Here is a 25,314-nt window from a genome sequence, read left to right as displayed (position 1 = left end):
TGCTCGCAGCCGAAGGGCGGGGCGGGACGGCACGGGGCCGCGCACGCACAGCGCCTCGGCGCACGCGCACGGCCGTTACGCGGCCGCGCGAGGGCCGTGACGCGCGGGAACTGCCCCGGCGCGAGGTGAGAGGCGGCGGGGCGCGGCCCGGCAGCGGCCAGGGGAAAGTCGGGAGCGTACCACGGCGGGGAGGAGTCGGATCCGGGGCGGGGGAGATGGACTGTGCGGCGGACAGGAAAAGGGAGCGGGCGGGCGGCGGCGCGCTCCCGCCGCTCACCTCGCGGCCTCGCGAGGGGGCGGGGCTTCGGGAGGGGGCGGGGGCTCGGGAGAGGGCGGGGAGGGCGCCGCCTTGCGGTGAGGGGAGGACGGTCCTCCAGGCTGTGGCCCCGTGTGGGACCCCACTGAGCGCCGCCCGTCGGATTCAATAGGAAAGCGCCCGAATCTGCCCGACGCAAACACGGCCCCAAGGTTCCCGGTGCCGCCATCGCTTCTGTCACTGTCTACTGGGGCCCTCGGGGTGTGTCCCCATCACTTCGCACCTCTCTCAGAATCACACAATCATTCAGTTCCAAAAGACCTCCAAGGTCCCCCACCCATCCCTCTGTGCCCTCTGACCACATCCCTCAGCTCCACATCCCTGCACGGATCTGGAACACCTGGCGGGTCGGTGACCCCCAGCTCCCTGTGCCAGCACCTGGCTGCTCCTTTAAAGAAATGATTCTTCAGACCCAAACGGACCTTTCCGGCACCACGAGAGGCTGACCCCACCTCTGTCCCTGTGACAGGCTGCTCACAGCTGCTGTCTGCTCAGAATGCTGTGAGGATTTCAGCCCAGAACACGGCTTTGGACGCAGTGCGTTTGGGGCAGCACGAGTTTCAGGGAGCAGCGCAGGATGGAGCGCCTGGCCTCCTTCGGCAGTGAGTACCGCAGGGCTGGGAGGTGTTTGAGCTGGGGAGGGAGACAGCAGCAGAGACGTCTGATCCCTCAAACCCTCAGCTGCATGAGGACAGCAGTGATTGCTGGCGGTTCAGACCTTGCTTCTGTCCACTTTTTACTACTTAAATTGCAGTTTAGAAAAAATATGGCTTAAGACAGTCTTTTGACTGTTTTGCAGTGAACTCGCAGAGCAGTGTCTCACTCCTCATTCAGCAGCCCGGGGTTTGGACAGGTTACAGAACAATCAAGCCAATGCCTTTGCAACCACAGCAATGTGCTTTTTGAGTCAGACAAGAAGGATGGATGGGAGAGTGCTGCTGTCTGTGCAATATTCTCCATAAAGCCTTGGGTCTCTGGGCACTGAGTCAAGTCAGCCAGCTCACAAAGCTGCCACCCCTGTTGAGCAGCACCAGACGGCTGCTGCAGAGCTGTTCCTTGACTCCAGCATGATCGCACAACTTGCCCTCTGTACCAGGTCCACAGCAAAGCTTAAATGCCAATAGCTGTCTTACTACTCCAGCTCAGGAAGGAACTTTTATCAATAGGGAAGAGGTTGCACACAGCTGAGTTCATTTTAAATTGCTGGTCACCCAAAGTGAATTTGGGTGATCGCAAAAGCAGCACCACGTTTGTGTTGCATGAGATTTACTTCTGGCTTTGCAGATGACCCCTTCGATAAACCTCCATGCAGAGGTTGCTCTTCGTACCTCACCGAGCCCTACGTGAAGTGTGCAGAGTGTGGGCCTCCTCCCTTCCTCCTGTGCTTGCAGGTGAGTGCAAGGATGAAAGCAAAGACATTCATTTGTCTGAGAAAGTCATCAAAGGCCGTCCGGTGCCAGGCTGCTCCATAAACACATTAATAACGGGTCTCTGCAAACTCATATCAACACACTTATTTGCTCATGGACAGGGAAATGGCAAAGAAAATGTGGGAGGCTGAAGAACTGAGACACAAGCAGCTGAATGAGACCTGGGAGAAGGCAGCCAGAGCTTGTTAAAGACATGCAGTCGGCCTGACTGTAACACAGCATGCCCCTGCACGTCTGGAGAGGCATTGTTTCTGTCACTTTTATGGCACAGAAAAGAAAATCCATCAGAAAACACCCTCTCCCTGTCCTCACACCTTTTTTTTCCTTTTTTTTTTTTTTTTTACCTCCCAAATGGCAAAGAAAATCAGTGGGAAATTTGCAATATAGACAATAATTCTGACCAGATTAAAGTTATTTACAAATTGTGTATGTGATCAGATCACTGCAGAAAGGATCGTTAGTTTTAATTATTTATGACTAAAAAACAGCAACGACTTCTAATACTGAAAAGGGAGCTTTCTCAAAGCTCCAAAAGGAAACCACTCTTTCAATACATGCAGAATGCTCAGAATTCCAGGAACGACACATAACATGGCACCAAGCTCCTTTCACCTGCCTAACTTGGCTATAAATACCTAACAGAAAGCACACGAGTTACATCTTAATGTAAAAGACCAGAATACTGCACAGCTTCCAAGTTATAACACAAATTGTTATAACTGCTGTTACACATTTTTTCTAAAATGACATCAGAAAAAATAAATATGATTTTCAGCATATCAGGTGGTCAGTTTTTATCAAGGTGGGTAAGCAGTGGTCGGAGAATAAAGGGGAAAAAGAAGCCAGTCACAATGTTTTCAGTGCAGAAGAGAGTAACATAATGCTCCTCTTTTGTTCTGCAGTGTTTCACACGAGGATTTGAATACAAGAAACACCAAAGTGATCACACTTACGAGATAATGGTAAATATTCCTTTTGGGTTACACCTACCCAATCCTGAGCTCTCGTATTTCCCAGACCTTGCTTAATAATAGCACATAAAACAGTAACTGGCACAGTTCTTGGATTCATAAGTTTAGACTATTAAATAAACGAAAAAGTCTTCCTTGTGAGGAAAGAAAAATGTCCATCCACATAATGGAATAGTGGAGATGCTTCTGTTATGTTTTTCCTTCTGCCTGGATAGCACAGTGCATCTCCTAGACTTTCCAATTCTTTAACCATGTCAGTTAATTTCAGTTTCTCAGTTGTTGTCCTCCCCAGAAATGAATTGCTTAAAAAGTTTTTGGCAATTTTTACTGTTTCGTGGCATAACGTTAAATTACAAGTGGCAGAGAGCACATGTGGCAGCATACTGAGATCTGCAGTGACAAACTGGTATTTACTGCAATTGATGGACCAGTGACTTCAGTAATCTGACAATTATCAGGATTCATGACACAGTAGAACTGAAAAACAGCCAGTACTTTGTGCTGCGTCGCCCTGTAGCCTGCAGCTTCTTCTTGTCTTCGTATGGTGGATTATAACTGAGAATCACAGCAGTTTGATCTGCTGCTTCTTTTTTTTCCTCCAGACTTCAGATTTCCCTGTGTTGGATCCTAACTGGACAGCTCAGGAGGAAATGGCACTGCTGGAGGCTGTGATGGACTGCGGATTTGGAAACTGGTGAGCATGTGGGAGCTCAGCCTCCGTCAGTGAACGATGGGGAGATCTCTTGTTTCACTGGATCTTGCTATTGAATGCATCAGTGCACAGTGAATGCTCTGAGTCATCGTGGGTGAGATACCAATTTAGCAGCTAAAGCAGAACATGCATTCTGTTTTCATCTCTTCTATCAGACACACAATTGGTACGGGCCTCTCATGTGTTTAATGGCACCTCTAGTGAAGGACAGAGCTCCCTCATTTCACACTGAAGCCACCAGGTTTGGAAGAAACTCAACTATTGCATGACATTTTCTTTACCTCAGTTTACTCCTATGTAAAAATCAAATGCAGAGTTTCTCTCATGTGGTTTCAGCTTGCTTACAGTGGCCCAGCCAGGAGTTGTTACTGGTTTCCTGCTTCTATGTCATGTTTAGAATAGAGCGTTGGAAATATTTAATATTTTCCTGTATTCTGTTAATTTCTGTAGTTGCTACAGGATTTTTATGCATCTGTAAATAAAGGAGATCTGTGGTGATGTTATCTCTCTTCTCCATGAAAAGATTGCTATGATAAAAAGCACAGAACGCCAAACTACACAGAAAGAACTGTGTGCTCTTATGTAAACCTTACTGTTAACTAAGACTGAAAGCTGGTTGCAGTTGTGCCTGCAAGTATTCTGCCTAGCGCACCTTGCCCTCAGCCACACAAGTAATCTTAACTTTTTCCTTAAACATTTGGCTTTTTTCAGCCTGTTCTGGATAAAGGGAAAAGTGACATTTCTTCCTGGAATCCCTTGCATCCAATTTTTACTGTAACAGAAATTGGAATGATTGCTGCTGGTGTTGTGATACGGTTTTTTTAAGGCTTCAGCTTACACAGCCATTTTACTAAGACAAAACACCAAGTTCCTCCTCTGTCACTGCAGAGCAGTTCTCTGCACACAGTGCAGTCAGTTCAAAATTAAATTTACCTCTTCAGAATAGAAAAAAAACCTCAACATTTCCATGTTCTTTGTATTAAGCTCCCCTCTTTCCCCACTGCAGGCAGGATGTGGCCAACCAGATGTGTACAAAATCCAAGGAGGAGTGTGAGAAACATTACATGAAACACTTCATCAACAACCCCTTGTTTGCATCTACGCTGCTGAACCTGAAGCAGGCTGAGGAGGCGCAGCACAGCGAAACAGCCATTCCCTTCCACCGTGAGTACCTCCACCAGCAGCTCGCTGCTGTCTGCCTGGTCTGTGCTCTGCAGGAATGAAGCAGGCAGCCTGTGGGGGAAGGCACACACCACACACACACAGTTGGTTTTCATTCCCAAAAGGAGAGCTGACTTGAACAGAATGGTCTTCTGTGCACTGTATTACATCACGGGGTATCAAATATAGCAGACTGCACATGCAGTGGGAACGGGGAGCAACAGAGTGGTCTGATATCACCATCAGCTGCTGAAAACACAAAGTTTCTGCCCAACTGGTGAAGGTGGTCATTCAGAAATCACCACAGCAAAAGCCTGGGTGTCCATCATGTTCAGCAGACAAACCTCAAAGCTACTTCACATGGCGCTCAAAATAACAGCACGTGCTCTTGTGAACAGTGTGAGCAATCCCCCATTGCTGGGGTGGCTGCTCATCTTGTCCAGACCTCAGGTTTCCACCTCTAGAGCATTCTATCTGATGACCCATTTCCTGGCAGCCTGTTGGTTGGTGTGATCTGTCATAAAATCACTCTTTGAACAGCGCTCATTTCACAGCTCTCTATTTAAAAGTGTCTTTAAAATGTTTATCTTAAATTTCAGCAATTGGAGGAAAACTGGTGCGTTTTGTGCAATCTTTAGAATTCCTCCAGTCTGTCAATGCAAGGCTCTCCAAAATGGCTGGGCAAAAAGACTGCTTGCTATCTGGAAGTTCTGATTTCATGAGAAAGTGCTTAGGAGGAACAGGCCCATTTTGCTTCTATCCCTGGCTGCTGGCATTGAGTTTTATGTGACCTGTACCAAGAAAAATTCTGTGAGCTCCAGCTTTCTTTATCTGTAGCATGGGATTTACAATTCTTAGCTCCTTCACGAGTGTGCTGTGTGCCTCTGTCCATTATTGTCTGTAAATTCCAAGACCCTCAGTTGGGAAGCACTGTAACAATTCAGTTGTCAGGCTTTAATTGCAGTGCTCTGTAAACAGCACTCAGAAGATGGCAGATTGAACAGCCCTGATGCTATTAACCAAAAGAACCTGTGCACCGAGAGCACGACTGCAGAGGTTTAGGGGTGATGCTGAGTTCTGAAATCTGGAGTTCATGTTTTATAGTCTGTTTATTGCCTTGAATTTCTGTTTGACTTTTGAGAGTACTTTGCAGATCTCAGATTCCTGCCTTTTGCTCTGGATTGACTCGGGCTTTTCCTGACCATAACCCTTCATAAACCCCCAGTTGTTTTTTTCTTCACCTATCCCCATTTCTTTTGCACAAAAGTAACACAAGCCAACACACAGAACAGTTTGCATCAGAAGCAGCCCTGTGCCCTACAATGACTGAGAGCCTTTCTTTTCCCAGCTGCTGATGATCCCCCCCGGCCTACTTTTGACTCCTTGCTCTCCAGAGACATGGCCGGGTACATGCCGGCACGGGCTGACTTTGTCGAGGTAAGAATTCCTCCTCCCATTATTGTGTATTTGCGACTGAGTGCAAGACCAGCAAACACACAGCTGCACAGCCCTGCCTCAGGTGTGCAAGGCAGAAAAGCCACAGGCGGTGCTGGCAGGACGGCTGGTCACAGCAAGGAGCAACAGGGCAGTGCTGGAACGTGGCCACTGCCTGCACCTCTGATGTGAGCAGGGCTGTGAGCTGGCGCTCAGAGGAGCTCGCGTTCTGTGTGCTTCTGTTCCATGTGCCTCAGATGTGGCTGTGTGATCCACAGCCTGCCTGGGCGACCTGCCTCATTTCAGTGCTCTAGCTGTGGGCTCGGCCATAGAGGTGCACGCTGTGCATTGCTTTGTTAAGGCAGCACGGCGACGCGTGTTGCTCCAGATGGAACCTTGTACAGCCACAAATGAGTAAATGCCTCTGTTGTCTTACATGCCTCTGAGTGCTTACATGTGTCCTGAAACAGTACTGACCCTTTAGCACTGGCTAAGTGACAGTTTATTAATTATCTCTGAACAGGAGTTTGACAACTATGCTGAATGGGATTTGAGAGACATTGATTTTGTAGAAGATGATTCAGACATTTTGCACGGTAAGTCTTGTTTTTGTGCACTGCTTGAACAGTATTTCACTGGGTCTTTTTCTCTACAGACTTACTTTAAAGTGAACATTCATTTTTAATGATCTCGGGGGTTTAAACTAACATTTCTATGGTTTTCTGTTTCAAATCTCTTAAAAGCTCTTAATGAATTGATGTACAATTGGTACTTACATATATCATAAAGCACTTTACTCACTACTGAAACGTAATCAGTTGTAAAGTAGAGCATGACCCAAACAGAACAGTGTCTGTCAGTAATTGGCATCTCTGTAGGAGCAACACAAGCGATGCTTGATGTAAGAAGTAAATTATCTGAGCTAGCAATTAGTCTGGAAACGGGCAGCAGTACATCAGTGTTTGAATAAAGACCCACACAACCACTGCAACCAGAAGTGCAGTGCTTTCACAGCACCTCCCTCCATGCCTGAAGGACACTTTCTACTCACATAATGCTTGTGAGTACTGTAGCAATGCAAAGCAGAAAGAAGAGGAACACCTTCCCCTCTGCTGCTGGTACCCTTTTCCACTGCTGTATCTCATTTCTTAGAAGATTTGCCACTTATTCTAACTGCTCATTTTTAGGAAATCTGTTACTGAGATAGGATTGAGACTGGAAGCAAGGAGATGTGTATGGTAGGACTGCATGCAACACTTTGGAACAGTTACACTCTTGCAGTGCATGTTTTTCAGTTGTTAGACATGCCTGGAGTCACAGCACATTAGCTGTACCTTAGGAAGTTCATTAAGAAGAAGAGTCACTGTGCGGGTCCAGCTACCACTGCTGATGTCTGTGAATGCCACTGCCTTAATAATACAAATATCAAGAAGTATTACAATTAAGCTTTAATCCATAGCCAAATAAAGATTACATTTACTTATGAATGTGGGAAAAAGTCTGATATTTAAAAGTTCCACATTTGTGTTTCAGAATTCCCCCTCCCTGTCAGGCAGCGCTCAGCTGAGGCAGACAGATCCTGTTAGGTACAGACAGCCTTTCCAAACTTATAAAAATCAGTTTGAGATTTAGCAGTGCACAGAGTTCTAAGGAATGCAATCTCCCTTGGTTCCAAAAAAGTTATGAGAATCATATATCAGTCTCTTTTCCCTTTTAACTTTTATTGAAAGAGGAACTGGCTTGTGGCTGTCACAGATTCATCATGCCCTCTCTCCACTGTTACTTTTCATTACTATTAAAACAGCCTTCCTTCTGTGTCCTGTAGTGAGTTCTGGCAAACTGAAAAAGCAAAACATTTTCCTAGTTCTGTGCATTAATGGATTGCAATGGTTTACCAACACTTTCTTCTATACCCCTCACACACATTCTTCCTGTTGCTGCACAGGTCAGCCAGGTGAGATGTCTCCTCTCAGCCCCCTCTTAAATCTCCAGTCTGAATGCAATCAATCACCTTTCCTCATCTCTTTGGAGCATCACACAGCTCTGCAGGGCCAGCCCACAGGTCTGCCTGGTGCCCTGTTGTCCCACAGCAGATGCACAGAAGAATGTAAGAAAAGTCCAGCTGATGCTTTTCTTGGCTTATCTGCCAAGTTTTGTGCAGCCAGATGTTAGTAATGTTAACCACAGACCATGTTCATACCATTTTGACCACAGTTCCCATCCTGCATGAACTTAGCAACTGTATGTATTTGTGATTTTCCCCTTAACATCCTGTAGCACTGACTTGCACAATTGAGTTAGGAGTTCCACAATTTCATTACGTGATGCATGAAAAAATACTTCCTTCTGTCGGCCCAATCTTTTGCCTGATAATTTCATTGGGTGTTGTTTAGTCCATTCTTTAGTTGTCTCCAGTATTTAGTATAGAATGTCAGGCATTCGCCTTGTGAAAACTCTGCTCAGAAAACTCAGAGCCTATGGAGCGTGACCGACTGCATTTTCAATCCCTTAGCTCAGAGGCTCTGGCAGCATCCTTCCCACAGCTGTTCCAGATCTGCCTATGGAGAGAGAATGCTTCTAAAAAAGTGAAGTCCCAGGGCCTAGCCAGCTGTTTTTCTCTTACATGAGGCACCTTAGGGAGGGAAATAATTATTTTCTAACAGCAACTTTGGGATCAGATCTTTCCCTTCTCCAGGCTAGCACAAAATGGCTCAAGGTGTGCATCTAAAGGAAGGGACGGGCAGCAGGCTGACTGAAGTCCTTGCACTTTCCTGTTAGGGGCAGAGGAGGCTGCCGGCAGCCCTGGGGCTGTGCTCTCACACACCCCTGCCCCAGCCATCCCTGGCAACGTTCCTGCACAGCACCTCACAGAGATGTCCTTGAAAAGCAGCACTGTTGCTGCCCTCCTCTACATCTGCTTGAGATAAACTCCTTGCTGGCCAAACAGTAAACTTTTCTGTTTTAAGGTACTGAGTTTTAGCACATTAATCACCCAGAAAAGCCCAGGTAGGGTCTGACAGCATAGATTGCGCTTCAGCTTTGTGAAAAATTCCTCAGTCTGTTTTCCTGCTGTGTGTTGAACCTCACTGAGTCCAAGACTGATTTTTCGGAGTACTTTTATTTTCCATTTGCTGCAGGTGACTCAAGCTAGACCTTGCCACAGTGAGCAGAACAACTTCTGTGGTTTCTCAAGCCATAGATTGTGCTGCAGGGGCTGGGTTGCTCATAAGGCAGGAACATTTGGTGCTTGCATTGAAACAGAATTCCCCCTTCTTCCTTCCCATCACTGCTTTTCTTAAAACTATACAAAGTTCTGCATCTGAACTGCTTGATCTCCATTCAGCAATCTCACTGAGTTTTCCTGCCACACTTCCCTGCATCACCCAGCATGTTCTCAGTATTTCCACAAGAAAGAAGAATGTTTGATGTGAGATCCTCCTTTGTGAGGAGCACACAAACCTGCACCCCCTGCTCCACACTGCTCCCACCGCTCCGGCATCGCTGTGCCACATCTTGGTCTCAGAGAGATGGTACAAATTGGATGAAATCCTCCAGATTTCTGTTAGTTTCCCAAACTGTTTGTTTTGCTGCAGCACTCACAGCCCGGTGAGTACATGCAAATAAATACTGCAGTGAAACAAAACCATAATGGACGGATCAAGTGAAACAACGAGTTATAAGTGGAATTCAGCCCAGAGTGCTTGAATATTTCATGAATTACAAGTTTTCATCAGACTGAATTATAACATAAGTCATTTGTTTTTCCCAGGCTCTTTCTCCCTCTCATGTAAATGATTTTTACTTCAAATGCGAGGAAGTAATTGCTGAGACTGCAAGTTTGGAAGTGTGTTGGGAATAGACTGCAGCTCTGGATGTACAGTAATGACATTTCATTTCATAACGTACAAGACAGCTGATGTCCTAATATTCCATGATGCTTATTCTCTTAGGTCCTGACACAGTCTGAAGGCCAGTCCTGTGCTTGCTTTGAGCCCTGCTTTCTTCTACAGGGGGATATCAGGTTGTGGCCATGAGGTTTGCACCACCCGAGGCACAACCTGTTTGATGGCTTTGCATTCCTGCCATTATTTGGCTCCTGCATGCCAACCAAAGGTTAGCTAGAGTGAAACAAAAGTTTCACTCAGTGTTTGGAAAGGTTGTGCAGACTAAATGAGGCTGCAGAGGAATGAAAAGCAAAGAAGCTGTTTTGGATGCTGCCTTGGGAAACCAAAATATTTTGATGTTTTGGAATGCAGAAAGGAGCCTTGAATTTCTGCCTATCACTGGACCCCTCAAGGCTGCTGTGACCATCTCAAAAACTCTTCTTTCCCAAAGCTGGCACTTTGAATGTGATGTCAGCTTGGATTATCTCAAGTTACCAGGACAAACAGCTGCCTCCCCAGTATAATCCAAGGGGAAAAGCAGAAGCAAATCATCTTCATTTGTAAAGCATCTCTTTTTCTCATTTTAATGCAGCATGTAACAGTGTGATAGTCTGAGTTATTCATGCATTCCAGATCTTGTAATAATCAGTTATCTCAGTATGAATGTATTAAAAACAGAAGCCCCTCCAAAAGCACACATGGCAGCAAATACTCACTTTTCCTATATGCAAAAGCTCTCTTTTGCCCTTCACCTATTCTCATGTGCTCCCTTTCCCCTCCCAGTGAATCAGAAGTTCTTTCAGAATGTTGTGTGCTCAAGTGAAAGCACTGAAATGCAGCAGTAATTGATGCACAGTTACCTGTGATATTGACAGAGGCTCTCTGTGCAGTTTCTGCACGTGCTCACGAAGCACTGCCACACAAACCCCACAGGATAACGTGCTGCCTGGGCCTGCATGGGCCTTAAAAATACAGCATTATTTTCCATCAGCTGGCACCAAAACTTTCAGATATATTTCATTCATGTTTCCGTTCTGGCATTTCCCATTCTCTTCTGCTCATGTTTAAACATGAAGGAAAATTTCCCACCTGTGCTGGTTCTTAAATTAGGGCTTATGAAAATACACAACTTCTCCTGAGCACTCTGCTTTTGCAAAAAGAAGCAAGGATGTTGTACCACCCTCCTACCTTGGTGTGCAATCTTCTGCTCCTGCATTAGCAGCAAATCAGTTTGTATAAATTCGGGAGTTTGTGTGTTAGCAGAGGATCAGCAAGTGGAACGCGATGCTGCTGGCGCTCAGCACTGCCTGCAGCTGCAACTGTCCCTGCTTGCAAGAAGTGTTGTTACCCCCAGCACTGCAGGGATTGATTGCTGCAGGCTCAGGGCTTCCTGCTATTTACACGCAAACACGGATTTTTAAATGGATGCAAAACCACACAACCGCACTCCTCTCTTCACTGCACTATTCAGTATTCAGCAGGGAGTCCAGTCGATGAGGTTGGTTGTGCCCTGTTTGTGTGGCTGTAGAGAGGAGCACATCCCAGCTCCCAGCACGTCCAGCCACGGCTCCCCTTAGCTGAAACTTCACACCTTGTCTCCGCAGCCTGAACCCGCAGTCAGGTTGTAAGCTTACTTCTGGGAGTGCCTGGAAACGCTTAACTGAAGGAACCAACCGACCCAGCAATCAGCCAACCCCAGGCGAGTCATGGCCGAAAATCTGAGCATTACTTAACAAAATGAGGGAAGTGATGCTGGTCACCTCAGCTTGTAGGGATGTACCTGAAGGGTTTATTGTCCCCATGGTTACAGGAAGGAGAAGCCAAGGATCTCCAAGGGGATCAGTCAGGACTGCGGACTGATTTCCTCCTGAGAAGGAAGTGGTTCCTAACGAGCGTGGCTTTTTCACAGTGCGCTGAACCCTTCTCTTTGTTCTGCCAGCAGATAGATTCATTTAGAAGTTAACGAGCTAAAATCTCGTAGATGTTTTCAAGAATGGTAGCAAAGGCTACTTTGATTCTTCTCAATGCAGAATTCAGCCTTTCTGTTTTCTGGACTCCTCTGTGTGTGCTGAGAAGCCTTGCTCAAGGTGAAAGCTGAGGCCCATCCATCTGATAAACTCGCTTTTCGGGAGAAGCGATGTGTGACAACAGCAGGTACAAAGGAACAAAGATGTGCTAATAGTAAAACTCTCCAAGGTTGTGTAAAGGAGAGAAGTTCTCAGGTCTACCCAAGTTCACACTTAGAAGCAGTAACGTGTGTGAAAAGAGGAACAGAAAGAAAGGCTCTATAGTTAGCATATGCTTCTGGTGGTTTTATGTCCATGTAAAATTACCATGGGATTTTTAAAACATCAAAGTAAGTGACAATTTCAGCCTGCCATGAACATAAAGGCTTGAAAATTAGCATTAATACAGTGATTCGTCACGTATTTTGTAATCCTCTTCTCTGTTTTGCAGCTCTGAAGATTGCAGTTGTAGATATCTACCATTCCAGGTTAAAGGAAAGACAGCGAAGAAAAAAGTGAGTTTTCAAGCAGCAAAGCAGTGACTGTGTTTCTTTGCTTCAGTGCCACGTTTGTCACCCAGCACTGTCGCAGCACTGGGCAGAACTGATTCCCTGCAGCAGCCTTGCAGACTGCTCCTATGCAGGGAGACCTGCTGCTGGGAGGTTTGCATGGCTCAGATCATTCTGGACATGTAGTTCTCTTTCTGTGCACAGATTTACATCAAACACGTGGCTTTAGCAATGGTACCATGCCAGAAAACATATTAACAGACTGGTACTTCTTAGGACATACGGGCAACAAAGGACATCCACACTCCTTTGCTCTCCTTTAAGTGCACTGAGAACAAATCAGTCACTTAAAACCTGCTGTCCAGGACTCCCTGCTGCAGGAAAGTCTTGTTCCCATTGCATCCACACTGCTACCCCCAGTCCAGTTATATTGAGCAAACTGAGCTTCTGGCATGTCTGCAGAGCTGCAGGTTGAAATACTGCCTGGGAAACTGCTCACACACAGAGCCAGTACTGGGAAGAGGAGAGGAGACAAGTCTCTGTTTTCCTGTTCCTACATAGTGCTGATGGACCTCACGTGGTTTATTTCCTGCTTTAAGGAAAAACAACCTGTGCCTGGTTGCCAGAACCCCCACTTTCTCCATAGGGCTGCTTACATCAGGATTTCTGATTCCCAGTGGTCCACGAGTTGTTTTTTCATAGCATGTATGAAGATAACTGTACTGCCGACATGAGTTTGAGTCATTAATTCAGTTCATTTGACAGCTTTTTCAAATGACTCAGTCTGTTCATTAAATTCATTTTTATTATAATTTCAAATACTTTCTTCAATATTTAAATTATATCTTGCTGCATTATTGCCTGTTGGAAGCATGAGTAATCTGTAGTATGACTCCTCCTTTCCTTCTCATGATACAGCATGGTGCTGCTGGAGGACAGGTTCAGAGGTGCTAGTTATTGACCTGGCTCTTTGTTGTTTATAAATTAAAAATACTTACATGCTATGATTTCCATTATGGTACGTTGTGTTTTACAAAAGAAAGTGCTATAAAGCTCAGTTACATGACTCACTTTCTGTAATGTTCCCACAACAGAATCAGGAAAATGGCATAAAAACGCTGAGGTCACTCAGAAAGTCTTCTCTGCCTAGGAGAGGGCCCTTATTTGTACACACTGAGGAAAGTAGAATGGATTTTATAGAACAAAGTCCAAGCTGACCCACAGGAGCCAGGCCTCACATATCTCCTATCATTTGCAGAAGTCAGATGCTGATCAGGTTGCCAGTCATGACCACACGGCACTGGCAGAAACCTGTGACAAATGCAGTTGTCATGCACTTGCACATATCTTACCTGCCTTCTTACACTGCTCATTTCCCTGTTCCTGTCACAGACATCTCAAAGTTATGTATAACCTACGCACTGTCTCTGTAAAATCCAAGCTGCCATGGAAAAACACCACCATCCAGTTCCCAGTGGCAACATTTGCCCTTCATCCCTCACCCCTGCTCCATGAGAAGGACATCTGCCTTTCCCTGGAGCTGGAAGTCACGCTCTGTGACACATTCGGTGTCCTTCCAATTTTGGAAAGACAAGTTGTGAGACGCTGTAGATGTGAACTCTGTCTAAAAAAAGACATTTCCAACCCTTTAAAGCAGCTGTGGCTCCTTTTGTGCTTAGCGCTGTCAGGGTTGGAGCGGTGCACAGCACTTTCCAAAACCTCCCTGATGAAAATCTCACTGCATCACGCTTCTCAGCTCTCCAGCTCAAGGGCCACAGAGATTTCACTTGTTTGGTTTTAGGCCCATCTCACAGTTTAAGTCAAAGTTTCTTGTGAAGCCTCTGTATTTATGTGTAATACACAAGTTAAAGCCTCTCATTCATACCATTTTGCTCCTTGTTACAGAATTATAAGAGACCACGGCCTAATCAACCTCAGGAAATTTCAGAGTGAGTATCACACATAACTGCTTCATGATGAAGTTCAGCGTTGCCATGAAAATACCTCTCTCTCCAACATCACCTCACCAAAACGTGTCACTCTTTCCCCCTTCAGTTTTAGAAAGACGATACCCAAAGGAGGTTCAAGACCTGTACGAAACAATGCGGCGCTTTGCACGGATTCTGGGACCAGTGGAGCACGATAAGTTCATTGAAAGCCACGCACGTAGGTGTTTGGAGGGCTCTAACATCCATGTTCTTCGGTAGGCATAATAAGGGGTTGCATCATCTGCAGCCTTTCCTGAGCGCTGCCGGAGGGCAGGAAGTTGTTCCCCCCTCTGGTCTGACTACCTCAGGAAAACAGCTGTTTGTGGGCTGGTGTATTAGATGGACAACAGATGTTTCTTCCCACAAATGTGTGTCCCAGTGCTTTGACTTCTCAGCTGACCAGAGCTGCTCACCTGCTAGATGAAGTGCTTTCTTACCTGAAGCCCACTGCTCATTTACTGATCTGCGTATCGCGGAGAGAAGAAAATCCCTAAAACTTCAGTTTGCATTGAGGAATAGGGAGCTGGCAGCAAAGTGCAAATTCTTTGAAAGATATGCGTTGAAACTATTCTGTGTGTGCATAATTACATAGCACAGCTGTCATTACGTTCCCTGCCTTAAAGGGAGAGGCATTGTTCCATCTCCGAATCATCTCGAGTTCGTTATGCATAATCATAGCATGCATTCAGTCAGATTCCAGCACGAGTCATTGCATCCTGCTTAATTCTGTGACTTAAATGGGGAAAATTATTGCTCATTAGAAAGAACAAAGCATTTCAGCAGTTGTGACTGTACTCTGGAGACACTAGTGTTAAATACCACAGCCATGACCCTGCAGATCATGCGTCTGACACGCATGCATTTATCCTCAGCTTCGTGTTGTCACTACAGTGACAGCCAAACCCTCCAGTTCACCTGTGAGCTGCACACAGGCACTGAGCATTTCCTCTGAGAAGTTGAGGAAATGAATTTGAGACTGGCAGGCTTGCTCACTGTAAAACTGGGCGATGTCTTGGAGCCAGCTCATAAAAGCTATACACAGTAAATAGTTCTGAGCACAAGAAACAAAGGTATTTAATCTCAGCAATTGCAGAAAAGGAGAATTTTCCACAAGGAAACATTTTGAGAGGTCCAGTTATGAAAACTGTAGTTTAAAGACAGCAGTGGATGCTATAAAGGAGCCAGGATGGAGTCGTTTTTCAGACCTAGTGAAGCTCCTTCCAGAAATGCTCTACTGTTGTTGCTTGCCTTGGCAGGGGTATGGCAAAGGAACTGTCAAAGCATGAAGGAAAAATAATTCTCCTGAGCACAGGAATGCTAGAAATTAGCTAACATCTGCCATCAAGGGGTGTAGTGGTGGGGGCAGAGAGTCAGGAGGGCGCACACAGGCTCTTGAAGAGAGGCTGGCCCTGCTGTTGTGTACACTTCAGCAGATAAGAACAAGCCATCTTCGCCATCCCCACTGACCCACATTTCTCTTTTTGGGTTTCCCCTCTGCTTCCCATTGGGATACAACAGTGGAATTTGAGCTGCGAAGGGAAATAAAGCGCCTACAGGAGTACAGAGCAGCAGGAATCACCAATTTCTGCAGTGAGTACCTGATGCATTATTAAGCTGGTTCCCATTCATCAAGGTGTGGAAGGATGAGTTTGCAATATTTAGGATGTGTTGAATAAAAAGGCATTTTTAAATGTGTTTGCCTGTCACTTTAACTGAGCACAGCTCTGGCGGTGCTTTATGCTCTTAGAGCTGCTCTGAGCCGTCAGCTGGGAGAGCTGCTGCCCAGCACAGCTCTGCTTCACTCAGCGCCCCTCAGAAGCCCCAGAAAAACACCTTGTGGCACAGTGGTCTCCTGTGCCTCGTGCTGAGGCACTGTCACTGTCTACCACAAGTGGGCTGCCTGGACATAAGGCTGCTGCCTCTCCACAAATAAAATGCCTGGCTTTGGATCGTGGCAGCCTCGTTTGTTTGGTTTTGGCCTGAAATTGATGGTGGGGAGGGGCAAGGAGTGGAATCCAATACCTTCTCATGCCAAGTAGTTGTCGTGAGGGAGAATAGCAGAGTCTGGTCCAGAGCTGGAGAACAGTTTCTCCCTTATTCCCCAAAGCAGAACAACAACAGTCTGAACACTTTGACTGAGGCAGCACACCAGGTTGTGATATCTGTTACCCACAGGTGCGAGGACGTACGACCACCTGAAGAAGACGAGGGACGAGGAGCGCCTGAAGCGCACCATGCTGTCTGAAGTGCTGCAGTACATCCAGGACAGCAGCGCGTGCCAGCAGTGGCTCAGCCGGCAAGCTGACATGTATGGGCACAGTAAGGCCGTGCTGTGTGCTCCTGTTTGCTCAGATGAGCTGAAACACTTTTTGGTCTGATAACAAACACGTTCCCAAGCTATTGCAGTAAGAACAGTCCGCACCACTCAGAAGGGTGAAAGGTGGGAATAACAGCAACAGCACTTGTTGGAGTTCAGGGACGGAAGGGCCTGGCGGGGGCTCAGCATCTCCGTTTTCTGTATTTTATATTTCAGGAGCTTAACTGCCATTAATGAAGGCATGGAGGGAAATGAGGTCTTTCAGGATATTAATGAGAGCAGAGATGACACTCGGAATGTTTTGTGTGATTTTAGATGTGGCAGCATTATTAATGTGTCGTCACCTCACACAAGCACTTTGATTTCAGGAGCAAGCTGCAATGCAAGAAGTGCTACAGGGCTGAGGAGATGATTTGTCTTTTCCCCAGCCGGTCTCCACTGAATTTCTCACTGCCCCCCCAGCCCCACACATCTCTTTTTTACAAAAACAGGTTTCAGACATGGTCCTCAGCTGGGGAGTGGTAAATATTTAGAAATCCTGCTGGCTTCAGGTTGGGTCCTGGGTTATGCAAGCTGAATTGTATAAGCATTAGAAGCTGGAAGAAAGTCTCAGGGCCAGTATAGACAGTCACACTTACAACAGATGACGGCAATTGAAAATCTCCTTTCTTTCCAGTGATTCCGGCCCGACTCCCGCAGCGCCGATCCCTTCCAATTCAGGTACGTTTCAGATGGCGGTAAGGAAACAGGCGTCCGTTGGGAGCACAGCCCAGCCTGCACCCGGAGCACAGCTCCCACATGGCTGCACAAGTGCTGGCCCTGTAGAGAAGCACTGCCTTCCCCGATGCTGCCTCTATCTGAAGCTCATTCCACATGCAAAACTGACTGCTTTTGCTGAATTTCTGGGTTGTTCTGGTTACAGACCGGAAACCCATCTTGAAGCCACATGAACAAGGCAGGAAAGAAAATAATTTTCACATGAGAACAAAAACTATCTTTTAAAGATAAGCTAGTCTGGTATAGCACACATCACAGCAATATGAACTGCTGCTTTGGAGAGAACGCAGCAGCGCAGGCTGGCATCCAGGTGGGGATGGTGTCCCCTCAGCTGAAGGGCTGCTATGCAGGATGAAGTTAATTGGGAAGTATTTTGTGGCCGGTGAGGGAGAAGACCTCAAGAGAAAATGAACTGTTTTGCCTGTGGAATTCAGATAGCATGCAGTGTTTGCAACCAGTATCTTGTGTTGAACAAAGCCCAAACAAAACACCAAATAGTTGCTAATTAAATGAACATCCTGCATACTGAACGAGGCAGGGATACTGTGGAAAAACTGCCACGTGTCTATAATTAAAGGCTGCATCATATTGAATATACAAGAGGGCAAATTATTGTTGCTTAACTTTAATTCTAGATTTTACGATCTTGGCTTTACAGCCTTAATGTATTATCTTTAATGCAGTTTGTATGCATGTGTCATTTCCTACGTTCTTAGAAATTCAAAACCAAATTGTCCCATACAGCACACTGCTTACATCCCCCTGCACCCTGGAAATCACCTGCCCTGCACACACATTGCTCACTGCAGCGCTTTTCCTCCCAGCTGCTGGGTGCTCGGCCCTCTGAGCAGGCGACTGAGCAGAGCTGCCAGCACCACACTGGGCAGGGCAGGGCCTGCAGCATCTTTGGGGAAGCAGAGCTGCAGATTTCCCAAGATCTCCCGCTTTGCCAAACCTGAGAAGGCTGACCTGGCACAGACCTGGCCCTGACAGTGCCAGGCATGCAGCCTGCAGCTCAGGGGCAGAAGACTCCAAACACCAATAAATACCTGCTCCACACCCTGAAACACGGGGGAAAAAATCCTCAAACCTCCTGGCAGTCTGAGCCACACCAGTTATAGCTCCAGTTGTGAACCTGGGAGCTGTCAGAGCGCCTTGTGGTAGATGCTTCCTTCAGAACCGTTTCTCATCACAAAAATAAACGCACAAACTGCATTTGTTTTGCAACACCTGCATCACATTCAAAGGCATTTAAAGAAAACTGTGCTTCAGGAAGCTGCCAGCACAGCCCATGTCAGCAGTAGCAACCCCTGCATCCCACACTGCAGTGCCATGGGCAGCCCCAGCTCCCAGCCTGCAGCTCTGGGAGGTGCAGCTCAGCCCACCTGACAGCAGCCCTACGCCCACAGATCCTCCCTAACACCGGTGAGGCATTCGCTGCGTAAGAGCCCTCATGCATGCATGCACAGCACTTAACTACATCTGTTGCAAAACCAGACCGTTTGTCAAAATAATGCCCTTTTTACGTTAAGCCCTAAATACCTCTGAGCAGGAGCCCTCGGATCATGCAGGGTTAACGTCACCAGAATCGAATCACTGCGGTAACGCCCAGCTCTGCCACTTCCAGGCCGCCCCAATGGTTTGTCAATGTTTCCCTCCCTTGTCCCCGCAGGCAGACGGAGCGCCCCGCCACTGAACCTCACCGGGCTGCCAGGGACGGAGAAACTGAACGAGAAGGAGAAAGAGGTGAGGAAGTGAATGCTGCACAAAGCATGGCGCTCACTGCACGTGTGCACCTGCACCGTCTGCACCAGGTGTGAGGATAACGCAGCAGCTTAGGCCTTGGCTGCCTGTTCCAGCTCACAGTGGCCTTCCAGGCCTTCTGGGTGGCTTCTTAATTTCAGTTAGTGCTCTGTGTGTGCTGTGGCAAATTAGCTTATTTAGCAAAGAAAGGTAGAGAGAGCCAAGGTGTCATTACAGGCCATTACAACATCAGAGATGGCATCCTGTCCTCCTCCATCAGGAGACAGGGCTGAGTGCAGGGGTGATTTTCTTGATGAACATCAGTTTTCAGGTCGGCAGAGGATTTCATTAGGGGCTGCCTGGACACCTCGCTGAACCTGAACGGTGCGGTTCATCTCACACTGTGCAGCTCAGAGCCAAGCCTCAGCCCTCAGCCAGCCATGCTGTGCACAGGGCTCGCTCAGGTGCCAGTGAAACATGGGTCTGTTTCAGACTGCTCTTTCTGACTGAAAGTGCGTTTCCCATCACTGGGATGGTGGCACTGAAAGCCAGCTCAGAGGTTCACTGCAGAACCTGCAGGCTGCACCCAGCACACGCAGTTGTAGCTCAGACTGCGGTGTGTTTGGGGCACCTGTTTCCTTCTCTGCCAAAACAAAGTTCCTCTGAATTCTGCCATTTCTTACCAATGAGAAACAATCATTAAGCATTTCCCGATTAAAAGGAGGAGACAGCCCACGTGTGCTCTGGACACAGCACCGTGGGGCAGCTGCTGTTGGAGCAGATGGGAGCACAGCAGCAGCGCAGGCACAGCTGGCAGCAGCTCCACGGCACTGCCCAGCACTGCTCAGCACACGACTTCCAAATCCCTGCACGGTTTCCACCCTAGATTTCCAGAAGGCTTAATGTGTGCATAGCTGCTTTTGTAGAACGGCATTGAGGACTTTGTGTGCCAGGGATTAACAGGCAGATGCCCGCCGCGGCTCTCGCCCAGCAGGCTGAGCTGCTGCCTGCGTCTCTTTGGCATGCGTGCATCCCTGGTTCGTGGAGAACAACGCCCACACGGGACACACTCATAGCTACGCTCCTGTGAGCCCGGAGCTCGCTTTCATCCTCCTGCTTTGTTTCTCAGTCAGGAATGTTTTTGAATACAGCAGCCGTGGGCTCCTCCCTGCCCACCTGCGGCTCCTGGCCGCCATCACCGCCTGCCCCCCACCACAAAATACAGCACAGCTGTTCTCAGGAACACGACCGCGGCCTTACTGCCCCAGAACGGATCACGGAACGAGAGCAGGACAAGTGTAGCGCTTATTAACTTCCCCTTTGCCTTCCAGCTCTGTCAGATGGTGAGGTTGGTCCCCGGAGCCTATTTAGAATACAAAGCTGCCTTAGTGAACGAGTGCAACAAACAAGGAGGGCTGCGGCTCGCGCAGGCGAGAGCGCTCATCAAGATCGATGTGAACAAAACGAGGAAAATCTATGACTTCCTCATCAGGGAAGGGTACATCACCAAAGCCTGAGGAGCAACACGGCGCTCTGCTTGGAGCAAACGGACACGGGAAGCTCTGAAGTCACTTTGACAGCACTGAAAGATTTTAACAGTGTGAAATGAAGGACATTTTCTATTGTTTAAAATCTTTTGGACCTTTTTTTTTTTTTTGTAAAAACAAGTAGGAAAGCTTTGTTAGATGGTATGAATGCTGACATTTTGTCTGGTTTCCTTTTGACTGTGCTGCTCAACTCTGCTGCTGTCAGGATTGCACACCAAGTAGCACTGCCAAGAATCCCGCGCTGTATCAGCCGATCTGTAACGCGAATGGCCGTTCCTTTCCACATCTTGTGTAACCAAAGGAATTGCGGCACTTTTATCCTGGCAGTGCAGAGAACGAGGACAGGAGGGCAGCACATGAGAGTCACACTGACTCAACCTGAGTACAGGCAAAAAACGCAGTGCCCTCCCTCCTCTACTCCTTCCTAAAAGTGTCAGCTTGCAAAGGAGATAGCACATGCCCCAGGCTGCAAAAATGGAGCTCGCAATAGTCCGATCTTTTTAACTTAATTATGATAAAGGATGGGAAAGGACACTGCAGGGAAACTCCTGGGCAGTTGTTACGTTAAGTGATATTAGCACGTATTGCAGCACAAGAGTGCTGTGCGAACCTGTGGGCTTCATCTGCTGCCACTTCATTTGCCGTGGTCACATTGGGTAGATTCCTTCAGCTGAAGTCTGATGTGGCTGCTGCGGCTCCGTGGGAAGGCCATGAGGTGGATGGAAGGCTGTGTGTGACAGCCCCAGCTGCCTCACATCAACAAAAAGCCGCCCCGTTCCCCAGCATTCCCTTCCACCAAGGAGAGGAGAACACTGCACACACCAGGCCATGGACTCTTAGCCCTCCTGGCTGTGATGCCCCGCTATCTCTGCTTCACTCTGTGCGTCCTCAGGTCTAGGTTCTCACGCTGCAAAGCCCAAGCTGTAACTGTACCGGTGCATATTTAAGATGTTTGGCTTTAGATTTTTGCTTCCCCTCCAGAAATGTAATTATCCTGTGTACCTGAGGTGTCACTGAATGTGCGGTATGTTGGTCTGCATTAAAATCAAGTTGATCTGAAACAGTCTTAGATGGTATTCCTGGGCTCCAAGTGAGACAAAGCTGCTTCTGCTCCATCCAGCTCTCCGGTGCTGTGAGAGGGGAGAGCGTCATCCCTTTGGATGGCAGGGAGCTAGGAAACAGTTCTCTTTCCCAGGGAAAGTAGGAAAGGTGAGGCAACGGGAAACGGGGCAGGGAAGTTTCCCTCACACAGCATCAAAGCAGAAAAACAACAGGTTTTTCTCCTCTTGCAGGGCACCACGCAGGCAGGCTCCCAGCCTGTGCCACACTCAGCACCTCCTCACTCCTGTTATTTCCAGGCTCCAGCACAACACTCCTGTGCTGCAGGACAAAGGGCAGGGAGCCGTGCTGAGAAAACTCTGGGGTCACAAACCTCTGTCCACAGAGGGCACACAGCACCATGGCACGGCCGGCCCACGCTGCAGCCTGCGGTCAGGTGAGCAGCAGTCACACCATGATGGCAGATTTTTGGGTCCAACCCTCATAACACCAGCGGGAGGCTGACCAAACAGCAGCAGGAGGCAGGGTGGGACCTCCCCACCCAGGAGCTTCCAAATCTCTTCCAATGCAATATAACGCAACGAGCAGACAAATACATGGCACCCCATTCTGCACAGAGGAGGCAGCGCTCAGCCAAACCGCATCCCCTGCTGCGCTCAGCCACTGCCAGGGAGGGGGACATGGGGACAAAAGCCACCCCGAGCTGCCAGCCGCCCTGCTGCTGTGCCAGAACCTCCTTCGCATCCCAGCTCCTCTCCTGCTCCACAAAATGTCTCCGTGCCACCCAGCCCAGCCTCCAGGAGCTCACAGCAGCAGCAGTGGCATTGGAGGGGCTATGAAATGGGGATCTATCTTTATCAGCGGCGGGAAGCACCGTGTGCAGCTCTGGCACTGTTCAAGTAATTAACAATAATGAAAAGTTCACGTTGCCATGGATATGGTGTTCTATTTACAACACGCATCTCTCCCTGTCACCCAGACCCGCACAGCAACCAAAGGAAATCAGAGCCCCATTCACAGCCCTGGTGCGGGGCTTTATTTATAACCAGCGCTGCTGCAGCATCACGGCCTCACCGCTGCCTTTCCTCACCAAGACCCCTGGCTCCCCAGGCAGCAGCTGCCCATAAAGAGAGACCCAGAAAGAGGCTTTTCAGACACCTCTCACTAACTGCTCACATGGGTTTTTTTCAAACCATGCAGTCCCTGTGCACTGCCTTTGAGAACTTTGCTGCTAATGGGCCTCATTCCTCACTGCAGGGCAGGGCAATATAAAGACAGAAGCAAAGGAGCAGAGGGTGCCCATGTTTGTTTGCACATGGGTCTTGCTTGCATGGTGCTCCAGGAACGCCAGCCCTCGTTAGCACACTGAGGGCACACTGCTAAGAATCGCAGTTGGCTTAATTAAGGACTCAGGTGTACATGAAAGATTAAATACGGAACAAGGCCGGGGAGGGATGGAAGGCAGCCAGTTTGGACTGATGTGCCTATCTGGGTACCTGCAGCATTAATTACACCCGAGCTCAGGAGATAGGGAGAGGCTGCAGCTGCTCCATCCCATCGCATTCCTGGTCTGCAACGGCCATCACACGAGGTGTGTGATCTTTGGGGCTGTTATCTGCCTGCCACTAACAGCATTGCTGTCTTATTACAGCTCTGAGCGCTGCAGTCACACAGCGGCGATGCGCTCGGCCTCTTGGTGATGCAGCGCCAGGAGTTCAGGGCTGCACACAGTGGGTCCCCTGGGCTGGCACAGCCCCAGCACAGCACTGGGCTCCTGCAGTGCTGCCAGGCTGCAGCGGAGCAGGTGATGCCGATAGCAAAGTGACAAGAAGTGCAGCTTTAGCACCTGCTCAGGTTCCCATCAGGTGGGGCCCGTGAAACCTAAACCTCCTGGACACAAACATCACTGCTCTGGAGCAGCAGCATTTCAGCAACAGCTAAAGGAAAACTGCAACTGTCCACCTGGCTTCTTTGAAATAAAAAGAGAAAAACTCACTTGGAGATGCCCCATAGCAATTTCCTCTGCTATTCCAACAGGTTCAGCAACCTTCCAGGGAAAAACAGCATGGATCTGCCAGCATGGAGAAAGCGCAAACTGCGACTGGAGCTCACACCACACATCCTCAGCACAGCTCAGCACACCACTGCAGCACTGGGTGCAGCAGTGCAGGAACCCAACAAGCACTGGATGGAGGAGGAAAGGGCACAATAAACATGGATGTGGAGTCAGTCATCAGCGGTGGCACAATGTTCTGCACTTTTACCACTCGGGAGCCATTAGGAAACACCTGCTCTGCCACAGGATTCCCACTGGCCCTGAACATGGATCACCTTTTGCACCACAGAAAGCAATCCGTCATCCCTTGAGCTTTCTATGAATTGTTTGTATCTCATTTCTTCCTTTTTTTTTTTTTTTCCCTGAGCAGGAGGTGCCTGCAGTGAGGCAGTGACCTGGCACAGCTGTCCCAGACTGAGATGGGATGGGATGGAGCCACAGTGGGAGAGGTGCAATGAGCACCTTTAGAGGCTGAGCAGCCAGGCCAGGCCACATCAGCCCTCACTTGCCCCCAGTTGCAGCACACAGCACTGGGGCGCAAAGCATTGCCTGCCAGCTGGGCCAAAGGCAGGCAGATTGTGGCTGCACGGCCCCGTAACTCAGTGGGCAGACACCTGGACGGAGCTCACCCCACCCTCTGCTGATGGGACCCCAGTGCCCCTGCACCTCACTTCTTGCCAGCACGCAGCCTGCACCACAGGCCCTGCAGTTCCCATTCTCTGCTCCCACATCCAGCAAGAAACCCATCAACTCAACAAACAGCAGAGCTGTTTCCCATGACCCTACAGAGCCCACCAACACCCCCGGAAGGGAGAACTGGCCCTGGCCAACGGGCAGGGATGCAGGGTGTGAGTTTGGCCCCTTGCTGACTCAGCCCTGGCACACAGCTGGGCGCAAACACGCACCTGGGCTGCGGAAGCTCTTCCCACTCCATTCACCAGCCCCATGAATCACAGCACCCCGTGCACTCAGATCAATCAGGTGCCCGGTGCCAGGGCGGCACTGCAGCCACCACGGGATGCAGGGACACGGCAGCAGAGATGTCCCACTGCCAGGACACGGAGGACCCACCCTGCGCATTGGATACGTGACGCTCTGCTCCCTGTGTCGCTTGAAAGCGAGCAAAACTGCTGCTGTGCCCTGACATCCGCCTGCCTCCCCAGAGAGGCCTCTGGTGACCTATATTTGGCCGCTTAAATCATAAGCAGTGACCTCAATCTCAGGTCTTGTTTACCCCCATTAACAAGCAGTGGCCTGAATGCCTGCTCAGAGTTCCCTCTGCTCCGCACCGTCACCTCACATCTAATGAGAGGCAGCCGGCAGCTCCTGGGCCAGAATCACCCACAGGAGAGCTCTCGCTGCCTCCCCACACGTTCCTGCTGGTGTCACTCACAAACTGGGGGG

The 25,314-nt window shown here is 48.5% G+C and overlaps 2 protein-coding genes across 5 annotated transcripts in view; one reads left to right on the top strand and one right to left on the bottom strand.

The window, feature by feature from the left end:
- ACACA (acetyl-CoA carboxylase alpha) overlaps positions 1 to 291 on the bottom strand; it is a 112,866-nt gene extending 112,575 nt beyond the window's left edge. For 3 of the 4 annotated variants that reach the window (XM_048967119.1, XM_048967122.1, XM_048967120.1), the window contains exon 1: positions 181 to 291. The gene's annotated coding sequence lies outside the window, so the exon portion shown is untranslated. The remainder of the gene's footprint in view (positions 1 to 180) is intronic. The other variant, XM_048967123.1, reaches the window with a different exon arrangement.
- On the top strand, positions 48 to 20,905 carry TADA2A (transcriptional adaptor 2A). Its single transcript, XM_048967127.1, has 16 exons — positions 48 to 125; positions 786 to 918; positions 1,601 to 1,707; positions 2,649 to 2,708; positions 3,320 to 3,411; positions 4,436 to 4,593; positions 5,939 to 6,027; positions 6,548 to 6,620; positions 12,366 to 12,429; positions 14,329 to 14,372; positions 14,479 to 14,589; positions 15,930 to 16,001; positions 16,587 to 16,719; positions 17,405 to 17,448; positions 19,178 to 19,251; positions 20,580 to 20,905. Exons 2-16 carry the CDS (start codon positions 894 to 896, stop codon positions 20,763 to 20,765), a joined length of 1,332 nt encoding a protein of 443 aa, XP_048823084.1. The 5' UTR covers positions 48 to 125; positions 786 to 893; the 3' UTR covers positions 20,766 to 20,905.
- The last annotated feature ends 4,409 nt before the right edge of the window (positions 20,906 to 25,314 follow it).

This window comes from Lagopus muta, chromosome 20 (genome assembly GCF_023343835.1).
Source record: "Lagopus muta isolate bLagMut1 chromosome 20, bLagMut1 primary, whole genome shotgun sequence".
Taxonomy (NCBI): Eukaryota; Metazoa; Chordata; class Aves; order Galliformes; family Phasianidae; genus Lagopus; species Lagopus muta.
Note: the sequence above shows the minus strand (reverse complement) of the source record. Positions and strands in the feature narration are given on the sequence as shown.